General features: G+C 45.1%; 1 protein-coding gene and 1 long non-coding RNA gene across 3 annotated transcripts in view; one reads left to right on the top strand and one right to left on the bottom strand.

Moving 5' to 3' along the window:
* Positions 1 to 2,003: 2,003 nt before the first annotated feature.
* Positions 2,004 to 7,919, bottom strand: LOC308192626. 2 transcript variants are annotated; one of them, XR_013948945.1, is made up of 2 exons: positions 7,732 to 7,919; positions 2,004 to 6,517 (listed from the first exon to the last, which is right to left on the bottom strand). It is a non-coding gene; the product is annotated as an uncharacterized lncRNA (long non-coding RNA). The 2 variants fall into 2 exon arrangements; XR_013948946.1 differs by having other exon boundaries at positions 2,004 to 6,313.
* Positions 7,920 to 8,436: 517 nt separating this feature from the next.
* TP53BP2 (tumor protein p53 binding protein 2) overlaps positions 8,437 to 13,568 on the top strand; it is a 49,446-nt gene continuing 44,314 nt past the window's right edge. The window contains exon 1 of the mRNA XM_080586379.1: positions 8,437 to 8,698. Coding sequence (XP_080442505.1) covers positions 8,672 to 8,698 — 27 coding nt within the window. The 5' untranslated portion in view covers positions 8,437 to 8,671. The remainder of the gene's footprint in view (positions 8,699 to 13,568) is intronic.

The following is a 13,568-nucleotide window of genomic DNA, read 5'->3' as shown; positions in this document are numbered from 1 at the left end:
TTTTGAAGCAGAACAATTTGTGCCATGTATGTATTTGGAAATGTTTTTCCTCTCTCCCACATCCCAGCTCGTCAATACTGCTGTAAAATTGGCTATCTTAGAACAAGATTTTTTTTATGGCTATAGTTTTAGGACCTGATCTCCTTTCATATGCATGCTCAGCAGTTTAAAACACACTTAGGAGAATTCTTAATAAACTTGTGACTTGGCACAGGAAGTTTGTGCTGGCAGTCCATTAATATTGTAAAAGCAAGTGTTTTTCTCCCTCTTCTTAAGCATATATAATTTAAAATAGTTTCAAGAATGCTTTTTGTTTTGTCATGTAATTTGAGAAATTTGAGATTTTGAGGTCCTCCTTTATGTTTTATGTTATGTTTAATAATATATAAACTGCATTATCTATATGTTTATTGTGTTAGTAAGTATAGTGTATTAATGATATAAACTATATATTTTATATTATTAGCTACAACTATATAAATAACTTTTTGTTTAATAAGTCTGTCTCAGCACGTAAGATAATTCTGCTGTCTTCCAGGTTCTGATTCACATAATTTTATGTGGTATCTTGTATCATTTTTCTAAGCATACATCACTGTCTTAATTTGCAGAAATGCACACCACACATACTTTCACAAAATCCTTGTCACAGATTCACTTGTGGCTTATCTTTCCAGTTACTATGGGATAGGGTGAAGCCAGATAACTTTAATAGTCCCTGAAAGGGATGATATCATGTTATGTAGATTCTATTGCATATGAAGTAACATGCAAACTCTGTAGACAATATTTGCAGTTAATGCAGGATACATACTTTTATTTGGGTTACTGCTCATTTAGGTTTCTGCAGTGCTTGTAAGATTTTTAAAATTCTTGAAATAACCTTTGTTCTCATTATACCATATTATAATGATAAATATACTTGGACCGAGTTTTGAGGGGAACATTTCAGTGACTCACAAGAAAGATGTTAGGGGGAATGTATTATTTTGCCCCTTTAAAGATGTATCTGCACTTTGGACTAGGAATATGAGATTTAAGGGGAAGGCCACTTGGGCCAAGAGTATGTATTTTACTTTCTTTGTAATAATCTGCGCATTTTTTGCAGTCAGAAGTCTCTGTCAAATCTCATTAGTTTTCTAAGTATTTGTTGATGAAATTCTTAGGCATGCATATTCTGAATAGATTCAGCCTCTTGCAGCTTACTACATGCTTATAAAACCATGTTTATTGTGTTCCCAACTTATTTGATTATGGTCTGTTCGGAACAGCAGGGACTGTGAAATTTTACTGAACCTACATAGAATATTTTACCTACATAGAATATTTTCTTCGTGCTCTGTGTGGCAGCAAGCATTGCCAAGAGGCACGGGGAAGCAGAGGGAGCCTACCTGAAATACAAGGAAAGTTGTAAATATCAAATGTGAGAAAAGGGAGGAATTCAGTGAAGGGAAAAAAGAGAGTGAGAGGCAGGAGCTAACAAGTGGACATCTAGGAAGACAACAATAAAGGAAAGAATTCTAGTAGCAGGAGCTGAGGTTGAAGGAAGGTGTGTAGCTAGGTCAAGAACAGGGATCTTAATGGGGAATACAGGAGCAAAGAGGAGTAATGTGCTCAGAAATCAAGGCTAAGAGCAGAAGTTGGGTGGGAGGAAAACAGATTTGTTTTATCAAGTTAGTGTAATCAATAGAAAAATAGAAAATGCCTTCCCACAAGGCAGGTTTTCTTTTCTGGGGTGTCAGCAGTTTGCTCACTTTATGAATCTTACCTTTTTTTTTTTTTTTTTTAGGAGGTGCTAAATTTGAAAGCAGACTTATATTTGAAAAGTCATATTTTCATTCAGGCTGCTGGATACTGAGGTGGAGTAAAGTCCAAGGCTCAGACAAAATATAGGGCCTGGCTGGCTTATAATGGAGAACAGTTACATCTGGATATATCCAGGGACCGTGACTTTTGAGCCTGAACTAAAAAAATAAAATAAATAAAAAGAAACCACACTGAAATTTCCTTTTAAATTGTTTTTAACAAGTGTATGCTGGAGTGTAAAGTCGTGTGTTTCCTGGAATCCTTCTAGTTTCTTTCTCTCTTGACTCCAGAGGGACTGCTAGCCTGAGCTAGCTGACTTCTTGGCAGCTGAGAAATAGGGACGCAGCAACAATAAAACAGCAGTAATAATTTAACTCTCCACATGCTCTTCCATCCAGCTGGGATATACTTTCAGCGAGGCAGTCCCATGGTGCTGTGGAGCAGGGGGTTGAGGCGGGCGGGCACTTCTCTGCATTGAGGCCGCTCAAGGCAGCCGAGGGAGCCACCAGGCCCCGGCAGCCCTCTCGAGGGCAGAGCCAGCAGCAGCAGCAGCGGCAGGCCATTTAAATCAGGTGTCGCCGCCATTTCACAGCCGCTTGCCATGTGATCGGTTCTGAGGCAGTCGTGTGCTGCCACAGAGCACGTGGAGGCCTCCCCTCATCTACCCAGCCAGTCACCTCATCATAGAAGGATATCAGATTGGTTAAATGTGATTTCCCCTTGGTGAATCCATGCTGACTATTCCTGATCACCTTGTTGGAGATGACCTCCAGGATGAGCTGTTCCATCACCTTTCCAGGGATGGAGGTGAGGCTGACTGGCCTGCAGTTGCCTGGGTCCTCCTTCTTGCCCTTTTTGAAAACTGGCGTGACATTGGCTTTCTCCCAGTCCTCAGGCACCGCTCCTGTTCTCCATGACCTTTCAGAGATGATGGAGAGTGGCCTAGCAATAACATCAGCCAGCTCCTTCAGCACCTGTGGGTGCATTCTGTTGGGGCCCATGGATTCGTGGATGTCAGGTTTGCTTAGATGATCTCTGACCTGATCCTCTTCGACAAAGGGAAAGTCCTCCTTTCTCTGGATTTCCTCTCTTGTCTGCAGGGTCTGAGATTCCTGAGGGCTGGTCTTAGCAGTAAAGGCTGAAGCAAAAAAGGCACTCAGCAGCTCTGCCTTCTCTGTATCCTTTGTCACCAGGGCACCCACCCCATTCAGCAGTGGTCCGACATTTTCCCCAGTCTTCCTTTTTCTGCTGATGTATTTGAAGAAGCCCTTCTTGTTGTCCTTGACATTCCTTGCCAGGTCTAATTCCAAACAGGCCTTGGCCTTCCTTGTCGCATCCCTGCATAATCTGTGTCCCTATATTCCTCCCAAGTGGCCTGTCCCTGTTTCCACATGCTGTAAACTTCCTTCTGTCTGAGCTTTGCTAGGAGCTCTCTATTCATCCATGCAGGTCTCCTGCCCCATTTGTTTGCCTTCTTACTCATAGGGATGCACCGATCTTGAGCTTGGAGGAAGTGATGCTTGAATACTGACCAGCTGTCTTGGATCCCCCTTCCTTCCGGGGCCCTAACCCATGGAATTCTTCCAAGTAGATCCCTGAAGAGGCCAAAGTTTGCTCTCCCAAATTTTCCTTTAATTAAGCTGTCCTTATCTCAACCTGTGAGCCTTTTTTTTTTTTTTTTCATCATATTTTCTCCCCCTGGTCTTTTTAGGAGAGGGAGTGAGAGAGCGCCGTGGTAGTTAGCTATCAGTGTGAAACCACCACAACCATCATGGACATCAGAGAATGCAACCTGAGCTGGATGCAGGGCTCTCGAACCTCGGACACCTCACCACTCTGTTACGGTAAACTGGCAGGGCTTGGGGACTCTCACACATAGCTGCTTGCTCAGCACTGGCTTATCAGCTGGGCTCAGGGAACTGTACACAAAAGTGATATGTGCAGCAGAGAAAGAGAAGCCTGGATGTGCTTGCACAGTGCTGCTTGCCTGGTCTGGTGTAGCGGCTGGTCTCAGAACCTACCTGTTCAGGAACACGGGCAACACAGCATCTGGTGAAGCCCCAGAGGGTGTCTGGTAGCAGAGAGCCTTGGCCACAAAAGGCTTGCCCAGCCTCGAGATGCAAGTCAGAAAGGCTGTGGATTTACTGGTGTAAATGTTAGGGTTAATGTAAGGAGTAGGGTTCGTTTTAGGGTTAGGGCTATGGTTAGGGTTAAAATTAGCATTTAGTGTTAGGTTTTACAGTTAGTACTAGAAATTAGGTGTTCGAATTAGAGGTTAGGGTTATGGTTAGGGTTGCGTCATTAAGGTTAGTTGTAATGGTGACTGCTAGCATAAGGGTTAGCCTTAGGGTTGGGGTTAGTGTTAGCTTTTATCGTTAGCTTATGGTCAGTAGGATTAAGGTTAGAATTAGGGTATGTTTATGTAAGGGATAGATTTAGGGTTAGGGGGTTAAGGTTAGGGTTAGCGCTAGGGCAAGTTTTTTGGTTAGGCTTATGTGTTTGTTTTTGTCTGAGTGTTAAAGTTAGGGTTAAAGTTAGGGATAGGTTTAGGGTTAGGTTTTAGGGTTCTGTTTAGGCTTAGGGTTAGGGTTAAAGTTAGGTTTTAGTGTTAGGGTAATGGTTAGTGTTAGTCCTAGGGTTAGAAGTAGGTTTTGGTGTATGGGTTCGGCTAGGTTTTGTTTTTAGTTTAGAGTTAGGATTTTCTGTGTCTGTGGTCAGAGTTCAGATTTTGAATATTTTTTGGGGGGATAAGCATTTGTTTTAGGGTTAAGGTTAGGTTTATTGTTAGGGTTAGGGTTTTGGTTATGTTTTGGTGTAAGGGTTTGCTTTAGGATTAGTATTACTGGAAGTGGTGTTAGGGCTAGGAGTAGGGTTTAGTTTTAGGAGTATTTTTAGGGCTAGGTTTAGCATTAGGTTTATATTTATGTTTTGCTTAGGTTTATTTATTTATTTTTTTTAGTGAAAGGATTGTAGTTAGAGCTAAGTTTAGGGTTAGCTTTATATTTAGGGTTTGTTTAGGATTAGGTTTTGGTTTAGGGAAAGAGTTATAGTTGGGGTTAGCGCTAGGGCTAGGGTTAGGTCTAGAATTAGAGTTAGTGTTATTGATAAATTTTGGCTTTAGGTTTATTGTTAGTGTTAGTTTTAGGGTTAGGATAAATTTAGGGTTAGGGCTTGGTTTAGTTTTAGATTTAGGGCTAGGGCTAGAGCTAGGTTTAGGGTTGTGTTTTGTGTTTATTTTAGGGTTTGGCTTAGGGTTAGGGTTAGTGTTAGGATGGAGTTAGGGTTAGAGGTAGTGTTAGGTCTATGTCTAGTAGTAAGTGTTATGGCTAGGACTGGGGTTTAGACATAGGGTTAATTTTAGGGCTAGGTTTAGGTTTAGTTTTATGTTTACGCTTTTATAATTACATTTTGGCTTAGGGAAAATTTTGTTAGTTTTAGAGCTAGGGCTAGGGCTAGGATTAAGTTGAAGATTTGTTTCAAGGTTATGTTTCTCATTATTATATAGGTAGAGTTTGGGTCAGGGTTATGGTTAAGTTTTAGTTTTAGGGTTAGGGTTTTTTTTATGGTTAGGATTAGGTTTAGGGTTTTGGTTAGGGCCTTTAGGGTTAGGTGTTAGGGTTAGGGTAAGGGTTATGGTCAGTGTTAGGGTTTAGATTTAGGGGCTTAGGTTAGGTGTTATTGTTAGGGTTGTTAGGGTTAGGTGTGGGGTATAGGGTTTAGTGTTAGAGTTAGGGTTAGAGATGAGGGTTTAGGGTTAGGGTTAGGGTTACGGTTAGGGTTAGCGTTAGGTGTTAGTCTTAGGGTTAGGGTTATGAGTTTGGTTTGGTTTAGGGTTTGTCAGTGTCAGAGGCAGGGTTATGGTTTCTGGTTAGGATTAGGTTAAAAGTTAGGGTTTATGTTTAGGATTAGGGCTAGGGTTAGTGTTTGAGTTATGACTGGATTCTGGTTATTCCTAGGCATTAGGAGTTAGGGTTAGTGTTGTTAAGTGTTAAGGCTAGGGTTTAGGGTTAGGTGTTGGGTTTTGGGTTAGTTTACGGTTAGGGGTTAGTATTAGTTTGTAGGGTTAGTGTTAGGCATTAGGGGTAGGTTCATTTTGTGTTAGGGTTAAGATTAGTGTTTAAAGTCATTATGGTTAGAGTTAGGATTAGAGTTGGTGTCGGGTTTTGGGTTAGCTGTTGGGTTATGGTTAGGTTTCTTGTTCTGAAGATTGCTGTGCCCCAGCTCACTGAGTTCTGATGAGCAATTCTCTTGCCTTGTTCCCTTCTTCTCCCAGCTTTCTTATTTTAGAAGCTTTCCCTTCTTTCTGTAGTCTTAAGCTTTATCCTTCAGAAATGAAAGCTCTGAAGTTCGATATGGTGCAATTTCAACAGTAGGTGGCAATGGGTAGCAAAGCTAAAGCGGTTGACCTCCTCCTCCTGTTGCATTGATGTTGTGTTGATTTCTGACAAACTGTTTCTCAACTTACCGTCTTAGAAACAGTGTTAGAACCAGGTTCACCACCTTTATCCTGAAGAATTCAAGAGGTTATAGCAATATAAACCACTGACAGGCACAGCATTTAAAAATAATAATAATAAAAAAGTTTACAAGATATTGCAAATGATTACAAGATATTACAAAGAGATGTCGTCTGATGTCTGCTGTTTGATAATTCTCATGGTTGTGTCAGGGACTGTAAAAGAAGACTGGTCTGGAGACAGTTTTAGGCACACTGAAGAAGAAAAGAGTGTGAGAAGTTACTGTTAAAATTGTTTAGATACTGCTCTGAGAAAATTAACTGAAGTTTTGGAGTAGCGTGGTGAAGGCATGAAATACAGCAGTGTCTCCCAGCCTCCCGCCTTGATCCATCGTATGAAAAGACTAAGGGCAAGAAATGCTGATGATATTTATTTCTACTTACCATCACTACAACTATTGTCTGTAACACCTTTCTGCTTTTGCAAGTTTCTGTAGTTCAGACCAAGCAGATCACTCACAGAGAGAAAAAGAACGATTCTGGTACATCTTTCCTTTTCCTCGTCTTTCTTTTCCTTTTCCTCATCTTTCCTTTTCCTTTTCCTCATCTTTCCTTTTCCTCATCTTTCTTTTCCTTTTCCTCATCTTTCCTTTTCCTCATCTTTCTTTTCCTTTTCCTCATCTTTCCTTTTCCTCATCTTTCTTTTCCTTTTCCTTTTCCTTGTCTTTCTTTTCCTTTTCCTTTTCCTCATCTTTCCTTTTCCTCGTCTTTTCCTTTTCCTTTTCCTCGTCTTTCCTTTTCCTTGTCTTTCTTTTCCTTTTCCTTTTCCTCGTCTTTCCTTTTCCTCGTCTTTCCTTTTCCTTTCTTTTTCCTTTTCCTTTCCTTGTCTTTTTCCTTTCCTTTTTTCCTTTTCCTTTCCTTTTTTCCTTTTCCTTTCCTTTTCCTTTCCTTGTCTTTTTCCTTTCCTTTCCTTGTCTTTTTCCTCTTCCTTTTCCTTTCCTTTCCTTGTCTTTTTCCTTTCCTTTCCTCTTCCCTTCCCTTCCCTTTCCTTTTTCCTTTTCCTTTCCTTTCCTTGTCTTTTTCCTTTTCCTTTCCTTGTCTTTCCTTTCCTTGTCTTTTTCCTTTTCCTTTCCTTTCCTTGTCTTTTTCCTTTTCCTTTTCCTTTCCTTGTCTTTTTCCTTTTCCTTTTCATTTCCTTGTCTTTTTCCTTTTCCTTTCCTTGTATTTCTTTTTCCTTTTCCTTTTCCTTTCCTTGTATTTCTTTTTCCTTTTCCTTTTCCTTTCCTTGTATTTCTTTTTCCTTTTCCTTTCCTTGTCTTTTTCCTTTTCTTTTTCCTTCTTTTCCTTTTCCTTTCCTTTTCCTTTTCTTTGTCTTTCCTTTTCCTTTCGTCCTCTCCTCTCCTCTCCTCTCCTCTCCTCCCCTCTCCCCTCTCCCCTCTCCCCTCTCCGTTTCCGTGACCCTATTTCACCTGCAAACCCGCTGAGCGTTGCGGGAGGGAAGCTGCTCTCCGAAGCGCGCTGCCAGATGGCACCGCGAGCCCCCCTCGCAGCCCGCGCCTCACAGGACCCGGACCTACACCGGGAGAACCGCGCGCACCCCTCGGGGCTCCATTCCCTCGGCGGGCGTGGGGCTGGTGTCACCCGGCGCCCAATGGGCGGCGGGGGAGGTGATGTCATGGCCCTGGCGGCGCCGCCTCATTGGCCGGCCCTGGCAGCGGGGCCGGGCGGGGAGAGAGGGGGACGGGGCCCAGCGGGCGGCCCCAACCCCGGCCCCGGCCCCGGCGCCGCGGGGCCCCGCCGCCGTCCGGCCGGCTGCGGGGCGCCTTGTTTTAACCGCTTTAGAAAATAAACGTTTATACAAATTCGGCCTGGGTTTTGTTCTCCCCTCACCCGGGAACTTCTGGTCCTCCTCCACCCCGTCTCGTTACGGGGAAGGTTGAACGCCAGTAGGAGGAGCAGCCGGAGCCGGTTCCCCTGCCGGGCCCCGCGACGGCTGCCGGCGCTGCCCGCCGTTCCTCCGAGCCCTCCGCACGGCGCCCCCGGGGAGCCGAACTTCTACCCCCCGAGCCGATCTAACATTCACGGGCTCGCCCCGGGCAGCCCGAACTAACGCGGCTTTCCCGGACTTTCGGCCCCTCCCGGAGGCGGGAGGGAGGGAAGGAGGGAGGCGAGGCGGGCGGGGCGCTGCACGGCGCGGCGGCTCCTCCTCGCCGGCTCGGGGTTCGCTTCGGAGCGGAGCCGGGGGCGGAACAAAGCGGAGGAGCGGGCGGGCGGCGCAGCGAAGCCGGGCAGGGCGGCCCCGCAACAGGTTCCCCCCGCGCGTCCCGGCGGCGGCGGCAGCGCAGGCCCTACGCTTCCCAGCTCGGCGGTCTCCCGCTCCGGGCGGCGGGGCCGGCACCGGCCGCCCCCATGCGGTTCGGCTCCAAGATGATGCCGGTGAGTGCCGGGAGGGCGCGGGGGACGGCGCCGCTCCGGGGGAAAGTTGGAGCGGGGGAGAAAATGGATCCCGCGGGGCTCCGGGAGACCCTGCCTCCCCTCCCCTCCCCTCTTCGGCCCCGGGCAGGGACTTCCCCTCCCCCTTCTGCTTTTCTTCCTTTGTGTTTTTGGTGTCTTTTTTTCTTCCTTCTCTCCAGATTTTCTTGCTCTTTCGCGCTGGGCCCGACTCGTTAGACGGGCTTTTTGGAGCGGAGCCAGCGCCGGGGGGCAACCGGGGGAGGGAGCGGGCCCCGCACCGCGCGCAAACTTTTCCCCCCCCCCTCGCCCCTCCTGTCCCGCCGGGGCTGCTGGCCGCGTCGTGAGCGGGCGCCTCTGCACGCTGCTTTATTGTTCGCTTTATTAAAAAAAAAAAAAAAAGTAATAAATCTTGTGATAAAAGTTGTTAAAAGTTGGCTCGGAAAGTGCCGCGTCTGCCGGCGGGGGGTGGCTTTGTCTCCCAGCTCCCGGCGGAAGATGGTGTCCATGTTGGCGGCGGCGTGAGGCGGCGCTCCCGGGGCCGGGCCGCGGTGCCGGGGGGGCTGTGCGGGCACGCCGTGAGGGTCGGGGAGCACCGCGTCCCTGGGGGAGCTGCGGGGTGGGCTTTGAAAGCACGCCGCTCCAGCCAGCTGTCGTTGGACGGAAGCTCGGCACGACGGCTTCGAGCGATCCTCGGCGCAAAATGCGTAAAGGCGACGGCACTGAGTACTTAGCGTTTCAGGTGCCTGTCTCCGAGTGCGTCCGTGTTGTTCTGAGAGGTTAAAAAAAACGCACAGAAACCGTCGGCGAGCTCAACACCCGCTTAGTCCGAGTTGAGGGTGCTTCAAAATGTTCCCCCCCCCGGCGGCACGGCCTGCCTTACAGCTGCCGGTAGCTAGTAGCTCTGCAGGCAGAGCTAGCCCACGAAGAGCACCCCTCTATTAAAGGGTATTTACATTTTAACTCTCCCAGGAGCTGGCTGAAGCCGGCGAAGGATGATCTGTCTGTACCAGGAGGTGAAGAATCCGTGCCGTAAGGGCAAGGGTGTTGCAGGGATGCTGTGACCTCCTTGTTTTACTATCGGCGTGAGGTTCTTCCTGCGCAATTAGGAGGAAATAATGAGCGATAATTTAATCGCACGGAACACTGGGTGACTGGGTGGCTGGGTGACTTTATTGCTGTAACTGATGAGGGAGGAACAGACAAAATATGAGCTTAACTGCAGGTGAAACAGCCAACGTGTTGTGCAACTGTGGTGTTGTCTACACGTGAAAACTCAAAAGAAAACAAGCAGTAAGTATAACGAGGTGTTAATTCAACCCACGTCGAAACCGAGCTAGGTAGGCACCCTTGTATAAAATCAAAACCTCCAAGAGGTGCTGCTACTGGCCAGTTCCATGCCACTGAGCTCAAATAAGGGAGAAAACAAGCAGGAGCAGTGTTAGCCCATCAGCACGGGCAGGTGGCAAGTTCTGGAGCACGCACTGCCCTTGTGGCTCAGGCTTTTCTTTGGCAGATGACTCAACTCATTAGTGATTCTGGTTTTTAACCCCTAAACAAAGGGACGGATACAGCCTTTTCACATCGCGCTTACTGTGGATAATAAAAGATTGGCGAAAGTTGAATGTGACTACAGGAATTAAAAACACAAGTGTTATGAATATTACTACTTTAATCCACCTATTTCAAAACAAAACAAAAAACCAAAACCAAATCAAACTGAAAACCCAAACAAATTGAATTTTGGTATAGTCTTCAGAGAGTTATGGTTTCCAACAATTAGAGTACAAAAGGGTATTTCGAAAGTTTTCTGGTCCGTTGGCTGTAGGATGCCTAAACAGCTACTTGCTGCTTTGAAAACATCATTTTATAGTAAATATACTCACATGGATACAAAAGTGTGGAAGAGATAATGCCCAAAGTAATTTGTAGTATTTTAATGAAGTATTTATGCAGATTTTCAAATCCTCTTATTTTCTATGCCTTTTTTTTTTTTTTTGGCTGCACTCATTCTCATTTCTCTTTACAAAGAAATTGAAAGAGTTTGGTGTGGGAAGAAAAGGAAGGTACAAAGAAAGTCAGGAGGGAGCAGGGTATCTGAGTGCTCTTATGCTGTAATGAGGTCTTTGTAGACTTGAGAGTCTTTATATGTCATTTGTGAATGAGAAGTTGTAGGCTGGCCCTAAACAATCTGCATTATATATACAATATTTGTTTCTTGCTTAATGTTTCTTGCTATATCTCTTCCTCTTCTCCACCCTCCAAATGAAATTGTTTGTGTAAGATATTAATTTTCTGCTCTATGTCCACCTCTCCTCTGCTCTAGAAGGTAATGTGGACGAGGGATTAAATAGTATAGCAGGGCTTGTGACCCCGAGTAGGGAATACAGTAATCACAAGCCCAGCAGGAATTCACCTCTGTACTGGTTGCTTCTGAAAAGCTTGGAAACTGCTGTAACAAACATAACTACTTGTACTCTTTGGAGACTTCCCTGAAATTGGAACGTTTTCCTTGTGGTGATGACAGATAGGAGCTAAACTGCTGTTCTAACCATATGTCAAGACATGTCAAGACAATGTGATTAATAGTCTGCGTAAGAGTGTAATACGAAGTAATTTGTGTGTAGCTGTACTGATGAAGGTAATAACAGGGTTAACACTGTCGAGCTGTGTGAAGTTGTCTCACCTTTCATCTGCCAAAGGCTTGTGGGAGTGTGACTGGTACTGCTAAGTAGTGAAAAGGAATTGGAAACGCTTTCAAAAATAGCATATTTTTTGCAGCATAATTGGTCTCTCTCCCTGGTTTTACATTATTACCCTAAAGATGAATATGTATTGAAAAATAATTTATGTCGTTATGCATGCTGGATAAAGGCTTTTCTCAGATAGCAGGAGGTAACAGAGGTTAAGTTACCCTTTAATGCCCAGTGAAGTTTTTGGATCAAAACACCTTGAATATCTAGACAAGATTCCAGTCGTTCTCAGTGGTCTTCTCTAAACTGCTATGCCCAGTAGGCACTGGACTTTTTTAAAAGTAGGGATTAAAATAGGGAGTTTCATTGCAGAATACTCACCAGTCTGTGGACATGTGCATTTTAAAAAGACATTTTAAACCTTATATATATATATATGTAAAAGGTTAATTTTATATATATAAAAACATATACTTTTTTTTGCTTGTTCCAATGGCCAGTAAATTGGAACTGCCATATAGATCCTGAATTACTGAAATAGCGTAGTGCTAGCCCGTCTATGGCAATTTTCTTTGGAAATGCTTTTCTTACTGTTTAACTAAAGAAATCTTAACAGAAGTGAATGTCTTGTACTTTGCAAGATGAACATAGAACCATTAAGGTTGGAAAAGCCCTCCAAGATCATCTGGTCTAACCATCCCCCTACCACCAATGTCACCCACTAAACCATGTCCCTAAGCGCCACGTCCAACCTTTCCTTGAACACCCCCAGGGACGGTGACTCCACCACCTCCCTGGGCAACCCGTCCCAATGCCTGACTGCTCTTTCTGAGAAGAAATGTCTCCTCATTTCCAACCTGAACCTCCCCTGGCGCAACTTGAGGCCATTCCCTCTGGTCCTATCACTAGTTATCTGTGAGAAGAGGCCGACCCCCAGCTCCCCACACCTTCCTTTCAGGCAGTTGCAGAGAGCAATGAGGTCTCCCCTGAGCCTCCTCTTCTCCAGACCAAACAACCCCAGTTCCCTCAGCCGCCCCTCACAGGACTTGTGCTCCAGGCCCCTCACCAGCTTCGTAGCCCTTCTCTGGACACGCTCCAGGGCCTCGATGTCCTTCTTGTAGTGAGGGGCCCAAAGCTGAACACAGCACTCAAGGTGCGGCCTCACCAGAGCCGAGTACAGGGGGACGATCACCTCCCTGCTCCTGCTGGCTGCACTGTCCCTGACACAAGCCAGGATGCCGTTGGCCTTCTGGGCCACCTGGGCACACTGCCGGCTCATGTTGAGGCGAGCGTCATCTATAAGTCTATAAATAAACTGACCCCCAGGTAGAGTTTAACAGATTGCTATGATACCAGTAAGTCATCTGTAGCATCTCAGTCCTGTTCCCTGTAGTCTATTAATTATTTAAGCTGTGATCAAGTTTATGAACCACACAGCACTGTTTTTCTCATCTGCCTGCATGGATTTCAGTGCGTAAATGGAACTTCAGAGTGAGCTCTCCTAAGAATACGCCTCATCTCCTAATTTGATTGAAGCATTTAGTATCTGTTATATGTTCCTTTAACTGAATTTCTAGTTATTGTTAGACATTTAAAAGTTGCAGTATTGCAGTTGTATTCAGACATTTTAATGTGGTATTCAGTGTTTAAAGTATTTTGTCTGGAATGCTGAATGACACTTAGGTGGCTGTTTTGGTGAGCTTTCTTACCTCTCACGCTTCTCTTACAGACTGTCATTATTCATGATAGAAGAACATTGCCTTGAGTTTTCTAGGGTACTTTTTTTTCTTTCATGTTGTTACAATATGATCTTTTCTGTTTCATGATTAATATGAAATGCTTTTAGTTTCTCAGGTGGCTTTCTTAAACATGTTAGCCCTCCATCTGAAATGTTTGAGCCAAATTACTCAGCTGTATGTTGAACACCTTTTGTTTCTTTGTGTGGCTTTTATCAGAAATGGGGGAAGGGTAATATTGCAAATTCATGCCAGATCAAGCTGTGTAGGTCAGGAGAGTTGTTAATTATGCTGCTTCTGATTTGTTCAACAGTTCAGGGTGTGAGTGCCCTGTGGGACTCCTGCATTTACTGTTTCAAGGGCTAGCATGCAGAGATGAGGTTAGGGATGGATGGATAATTTATGGGATTTATTTTCCCCCCTCTA

Source organism: Anser brachyrhynchus (assembly GCF_964034855.1).
Source record: "Anser brachyrhynchus genome assembly, chromosome: 3".
NCBI classification, from domain to species: Eukaryota; Metazoa; Chordata; class Aves; order Anseriformes; family Anatidae; genus Anser; species Anser brachyrhynchus.
This window is presented reverse-complemented; position numbering and strand designations above follow the sequence as displayed.